General features: G+C 43.0%; 1 protein-coding gene across 1 annotated transcript; it reads left to right on the top strand.

Annotated features, from left to right (window-relative positions):
- The first annotated feature begins 624 nt into the window (after nucleotides 1-624).
- Nucleotides 625-6,556, top strand: MGST1 (microsomal glutathione S-transferase 1). The gene is made up of 4 exons (XM_066319530.1): nucleotides 625-711; nucleotides 2,864-3,013; nucleotides 3,607-3,701; nucleotides 5,735-6,556. The coding sequence occupies exons 2-4, from the start codon at nucleotides 2,888-2,890 to the stop codon at nucleotides 5,979-5,981; spliced, it is 468 nt and encodes a 155-aa protein (XP_066175627.1). The 5' UTR covers nucleotides 625-711; nucleotides 2,864-2,887; the 3' UTR covers nucleotides 5,982-6,556.
- The last annotated feature ends 237 nt before the right edge of the window (nucleotides 6,557-6,793 follow it).

Raw genomic sequence — 6,793 nt, 5'->3', positions numbered from 1 at the left:
GCTGGGCATCTGAATACATTTATCTCTACCTTTTTCAGTCCCGCTTATCCTGACCTGCCTAGTCACAAGCATTGCTCCTGACGATGAGGGGTGCTGTGGGAATAGCATAAATCTTTCTTCCTGAAGAACCCCCGGGAAGCTTTTCACCAGGTTCTCTCCGCTCACCACTTCCTAGCGCACAGGTAGGAGAAGTTTGTGGCCAGCTGCGGAGTTCCTTAATTTTCTGTTTCGCTTTGCAAAACAACACGAAGCACAGTTATTGGAATGGCGCTGATGGCTTGGCAATACAAGCACGTCTAATTTTCTGGCCCTTTGGTAAAAGTTAAGGTCCACCAGAACAAGGGAGGGGAAGAAGTACTGAGACTTTCAGGCAAGATGTGAGCGTTCTCGGGAATTTGCACAACCGCTGGACTTGGCTGTCACTACGAGCGCCTGTCTGGGCCACAGCCTTCGGTTTCCCCCTATCCAAGGCTGTTCAGACAAGCAGAGCTTTCCCCCGCTCCTTTTCACACGTTCTCCTTCTCTCTCCGCCGGGTTTGCCGGGCTCGGGGCCGCCCCCGCCGCTCCCGTGGCCGCCCCGAGCCCGCGGGGCTCGGTGAGGGCGGCCCGGGCGGGACCCGCCTCCGCGGCCGGCGGGGCGAGGCGGGGCCGGGCCGGGCGCAGTGCCGGCCGGGGAGCAGCGGGGCTCGGATCGCCGTGGGCACGGCCGAGGTGCGGGCGCTGCGAGGGGGCGGCGGGGCCCGGAGCCAAGCCCGCCGCGGGTGCGGGAGGGCGGCGCGGCAGCGGGGAGCTCCGTGTGAGGGGGCGCGGGGGGACGCGGCACCTCCCGCGGGGCCGGGAATCGGCGGCTGGATTGGGAGCGGAGCCTGCGGCGGCACGGCGCGTGGGGAAATCGCGTTTGAAACGCGCACCGACAGGCGGCTCCGGGACACGCGTGGCGGGGGCGGCGGGAGGGTCTGAGCTCGGCCGCTGCTCCGAGCCGCGGGCTTGCAGAGACACATCATTGTTATTACCATTTTTACTGTCATCACTGTTGTCCGTGTACGTCAGGCTCGTTGTAACCGCAATGGGCATAATCCCTTAAAAACCTCGCGCTGTTTGCGTGCTTGGGGGTTGTTTTTCGCAGTTTCTGCGGGTGCTGAAATCCCGATTTTTTCGGCGCCCTTCCATTTTGTGCTGAGGGCGAGTCCCGGGCATTCTGGGAGCCCGGAGAGGTCACAGGGCACACAGGGAAAATGGGTAAATGTGGCGCAGCGCCGAGGCTGCTGCCGAGCAGTGTCCCGTGCCAAAGACTTGGCACCGTGCTTGGATGTATTTTCAGCAGAGCTTAGGGAAAAATGCTCTGACGCCGTGGATTTACTGTATTTTTGTTGTGTGAAGCGCTGTGTGCTTTTTGCTGTGAGACAAAGTTAAAAGTAGCAGGACAGTTCTGTTATCTCGTTTTAACAAGATTGTTGCAATGAATAGAAACAGTTACTGTCCATTTCTGAGAAAAGTCGTCGCTGTTTATCTGGGGAACAGGACTGTGGTCAGAGAGGAGGGAGAGTTATACTGAATTAATTTCCCGTGGTCTACAGGCCCTGAGCTGGGCCCAGTGACCCAAGCACTTTTAGAAAGGGTAAAAGAGAGAGAAGGATCCCATCACCAGAGCAAACAGGTCCAGGCAAGGCTAGATTTGTTCTCACTGGGCAAACCGCTGCTTACCTCCATCCTGTCCACTTCCCTCACCAAGGACGTGTCTTCAGAGCAAGTCTTCCATAGTGCTCTTTGCTCATCAAGTTCCCCTTGTTTGGCAATAGCTGACTGTGCTGAAAGCAAGATGAGAGGTTGTTAAAACTGCAATCAAGTGAATATTAACATTTTTATTACTATTGTTAAAATTATATCGCAGGAAGTAAGTTAGCTGTAACAAGGAAAAATAATTTATTTCAGTCTCTAGTGAATTTAAGACATCTTAGCTGTGTGGATTCCTAGTCACTAAGTGCATGATTGAAGCACTTGGTGAGGCAAAAGCCAGAGTTTGTGCAGGGCAGAAATGTGCACGGGGATGTGCTTTTTTTTTTCCATCTGTGTTCACTCCTCAGCACCTCTTGACTTTCTGGTGTTGATAAAAGCTACGGCCTCCATAGGATTGTGGGTTTGGTACAGTCTCATTGGAAAAACTTCATTAGTTTAAACCTCCCATGCTAAAAGCAGAAATAGTCCTCTGCTTTTTGTCATTACAACTTAATCTTTGCCTGTGAGTCATGCTAAAAGCAATTTTGAAGGACAGGGTCTCAAAGGGGAAAAATGCCTGCTCAACTCGGTTTGATCACAGGTTACTGCTGGGTAGGAAGATACTGGTTAGTTTGAAAGCTGAAGTGCAATTATAATTGTGTCATTTTACACACAAAAAAGGGTAGGCAATACTAATTTTCCTCTTTACATTCTGTAGCATTCAGAGTATTGTCACACGCTCCTATCCTGATAACTGCTTAGGGAAATTTGCTAATTCAAATGAATTGGTCTAAAATTGGTCTAACTCCCTGTGTTATTTAAAAAGAGTACTAATTCCTGTGACTAAGTGTTGTTTCTGCAGTTACATTAAATATTTTGGTAGTTTGTGCTTTGACAGTTTAATAAGCACTTAAAATGAAAGCAAAATATTATCATTTATCATCTTAAGGTATTATGCTATTGTGAAAAAATAAACAGGGGGGAAAATTCTTGGAAAAGAAACTTTTCCACAGTGGCAAAATCATGCTGTGATTGCATTTTTAGCATCATTGCAGTGATGCTAAAAAACAAGGCTATTACCACACTGTTGTTGTCAGAATTTTGGATTGCAATGATGTTAGCTTTAACTAACTTTAATGTTTTTTAGAGGTCGTCAGTGAGAAGGGGAGAAATGGCCAAACCAACCCAGTTAATTAACAATGAAGTCTTCCGGGCTTTCGCTACTTACGCGGCCATTGTTCTTCTAAAAATGATGCTAATGAGTCTCATAACAGCATACTTCAGGATCACAAGGAAGGTAATCATTTGGAAATACTGGCTGGGAGAACAGACTGACATTTGTATTGAAATACAGAGACATCACAGCTATGTCTTTTCAGCTTCCAAATACTGCTACTGTTCGTTTTCTTCTTCCTCTCTGTTCTGGAGGGACTCTGAGTTTGGTGCTCTGCTGGTCTCAATTGGTTGATGTTTTTAACCTAATTACAAGATAATTATGAGACTTCTTGTAGAAGGAAGGGATCCAAAAGCACTTTCAGATAATTTGTCAAGAATGGTGAAAAAGAGACTTGAGACCTTCTACCTTGTAGGTGCGTATGTTCTGTCAGCCTGTTGGCTTTACTGCAGGCTTGTCCATCTCACAAGAAGGCTTTGTCTAAATGCATAAATTGCATTGCATTAATTAGTCAGCACACAAGCTGTGTGTACAAGCTGGGCTCAAGAAAGCAGTAATGCAGTGAACAATGTATTATTCCCTGTGCTTTTAACTTTGGGTAAGTTAAGTGAGGTTATTGAGGCATTGGTAAAAAGAGTGACCCTTAGAGCAAGCTGCCTTGACTAGATTAAACATTTTGGCTGCTAATGCCACTTGTGTGCTTGTGTTTGAAACAGGCATTTGTCAACCCAGAAGATACAGCAACATTTGGAAAAGGGGAGGCTGCTAAGAAATTCCTGAGGACTGATCCAGATGTTGAACGCGCACGCAGGTAATACACAGGAACCTTGAAAATAATATTAAATAATATTCAACCAAGGAGTTAATTTCACCCCGTTCTCTGTCAAGCCAGTGTGTGCTTTATGGTGCTTTATCTAATACATTAATTAGTTTAAATGAACAAACCATTCCCCATTCAGATGGTCAGTGTGTATTTTAAAAACAATAAGCCGCTGTCTGGTTGTAAAAGCTGACTCTTGGGTAGTGTCCTGTCTGCATGGGCAAAGTGGTGAGAACACTGTAAAATATGACCATAAGTTGAAGTAGCTCATGGCAAAATTTTCTCTTTCCAAAATCATACATTTCAGGATGCTGTTTGATACACCTGTGCTAACAAGGAAAGCTTAAATGGAATGCTTTTCATAGGTTTTTTCTTTGATGAAGCTAAGTTTATTTTTATTCCAAAAACTTGAATGTCAGTGAACTCTTCTCATTTAAACCCACATTAGGGAAGATCTTGAAAATATATACCTGTGCTGATTAAGAACACTGCATCCTTGCAAATAATGATTGTTGTTTCACAAAGTATATTTCTGTATGTCTCTTATGGATTAAAATCTCAGAAAGGAAAGCCTAATCTAAGTGGGCTGTAAAGATGTTCTGTCCTGCCTGAGTAGTTCAGGGAGTTGCCCCTGAGTAGTTCAGGGAGTTGTTGCTTAATTTTATGGGTGTTACATAAAAATGGAAACTTTTTATGGTAAGGGGTAATTCCTTTCTCTTTGTAAATTGTAAGAGGCCAGCTAAGTTGAGGCTAACTTTATGACCCATTTAACTCAAATTGTTGTGGTAGAGAAATGACAACCATCTCAGTCATTTTCACAGGATAGATTTTTAAAACACTGTATTATCAAATCCTGTTTTACTGTTTTGTGGAGTTTTTCAGACATCCCCAGACCTAGTAAGTCAGCTTGGTTCTAGTTACTATGTTGATGTTGCAACATCTGTATTTTCCTCCCAACTCTGGTTCATAGTGGAAGTTCTCTATGTTTTCTTCTACAAGCTTCATGGCAACAGATAAAGCCACATAAATTTAGCATGGCTTCTCTTTTTTATAAGTGATTGGAATGTATTCAGTTTATATGGGAAAAAGATTTTTTTTTTTTCAAGAAAAAAGATTACTTTCTTCAGAGTACTTTTATGGGGAATGAAAATAAAAAAATCTGGATATGTTTCCTTGTAATGATAAATATATTCTAAAAAGCAACTGCAAGACAGTGCCATGACCTGATTCCAGTTGCTCTGAAATTTGACATCATTATTAAGGCTTAGACATTGTTTCAATCAGTAAATTCGACTGGAAGTATAATTTATCTGAAGAGGTGAAGGGAGCTGTGAGAGTTTAGGAAGGGGTGTGAAAGAACTCTTCAAGATAAGGAGTTCAGTCTCAACACATTTTTAGTAAATTATATTGTGGTTTCAAAATTTCAAACATTTTTTCAGCTATTTTAGTGCTCAAAGTGAAGAAAATGAACTAAAAGTGTAACTGTCACACCTGTTAGATGTTCAAAATAACCTTCTTCAAGATGATGGAACCTCATGAACATTTGATGGATATGTAGGATATTTCATATTTTCTTTATGGACACCACAAACTGGATTTATGGGATTAGAATAGACCATCTGGGCCATGAACTGTAAATAGTTTCAGTCACGGTCCTCCAGTTAATTGATGTGTTAATTGAGAGAGGCTCCAAGAAAACAAGCTCTCTTCTTCCCTGACTTTGCACTCTTGGACACCCAGGTGCACTCACACCTCATGTAAGTCCTTAAAATTACCAAGATCCTGGGTATTACCTTTCATACAGAAGATCAGAAGCTTAAAAATGTGGGGAGACCAGAGTGATGTCAGGTGAACATGCCCAAAATCATTTCAGTGGCGGAATCAAGCCTCTGCTTCCCCTCTGCAGAGGAAACCAAGAGTTGTTGAATAGCCGCATGCTCTGAAGATGCTGAAAACTAATGAGGCTTAAAGTGGTTTATTCAACAAAATATAACACTTGAAAATAACTTTGCTTCTTTCTCCAGAGGCCACCTGAATGACCTGGAAAACATTGTCCCGTTTGTTGGCATTGGACTGCTGTATGCTCTGAGCGGCCCTGAGCTGTCCACAGCCCTGCTGCACTTCAGGATCTTCACAGGGGCCAGGATCCTTCACACCTTTGCGTACTTGATCCCCCTTCCCCAGCCTGGCAGAGGCTTGTCTTGGGCAGTTGGCTATGCAGTGACCTTCTCCATGGCCTACAATGTCCTGAAGGCAGCGTGGCTCCTGTAGCAGAGCTGTAGCTTCCCTGTCCCCTTTGACATTCCACACAAAGTTTCCAGCGCTCTACAATGATGTCTTGAGTGAGCCAATGAGTTCTTCCGTGGTAACTGGAATTCTTTTTACTATTTTTTTTCTTTTTTTCTTTTTTTTTTCTTTTTTTCCACAAAAGCTTTTTGTTCCTGTTCAGAAGTGTCTCTTGCTTTTTTGGAAGAGAAAAAGAATCCTTCTCCCTGTATTCCCTGTTCATGGGTTGCACTGCCAAATACTAGATTGGATGTTCCCTTTGCGATTTGTCAAGTACTTGCAATTTTAAACATGCAATGATGCTGTATTGATAGAGTGTTTGATAATTTTCTACAGATGCACTATTTTTGGCTGTAGCTCTGAAGTCTAAAGCAATAAAGACAAGATAAAAAAAAAAAAAAAAAAAAAAAAAAAAAGCCTGTTTGTGTTTTTGTTTTCATTTTGACTCTTCTCACTGCGGCCAGGAAATAACATGTCACTATGTATCAGGGAGAGATTCCAATCATACAGTCCTTTGAAGAAAGCTTACCTTAATAATAAGATATAACCAGTAATGCTAGTCTTGTTGTAAAAAATATATCTTTGATGGAAATGTTTGTATGATCCACTTTGGGATTAAAAAACCTAAACCATTGCAGCTCCATTTCTTTCAGTTGAATAGATTACAAAGAAATTATTTGTGCTAAATCCTGTTTGGAGACACTGGTAAAAATTTAGAGTAATTATTTTTGTTGGGGTTCCTGCAAACATAGGTTTTGTGACTGGATAAAGTGTAGACCTTTTGTAGAGGATTTTTT

Source organism: Sylvia atricapilla, chromosome 5 (genome assembly GCF_009819655.1).
Source record: "Sylvia atricapilla isolate bSylAtr1 chromosome 5, bSylAtr1.pri, whole genome shotgun sequence".
Classification (NCBI taxonomy): domain Eukaryota; kingdom Metazoa; phylum Chordata; class Aves; order Passeriformes; family Sylviidae; genus Sylvia; species Sylvia atricapilla.
This window is presented reverse-complemented; position numbering and strand designations above follow the sequence as displayed.

What these genes read in the sequence shown, in the direction of transcription:
- MGST1 (XM_066319530.1), top strand. Translation starts at nt 2,888, where the DNA reads ATGGCCAAACCAACCCAGTTAATTAACAATGAAGTCTTCCGGGCTTTC. An exon ending in ACTTCAGGATCACAAGGAAG is followed by an intron (nt 3,014 to 3,606) that starts GTAATCATTTGG and finishes TGTTTGAAACAG; the next exon opens with GCATTTGTCAACCCAGAAGA. An exon ending in GATGTTGAACGCGCACGCAG is followed by an intron (nt 3,702 to 5,734) that starts GTAATACACAGG and finishes TTCTTTCTCCAG; the next exon opens with AGGCCACCTGAATGACCTGG.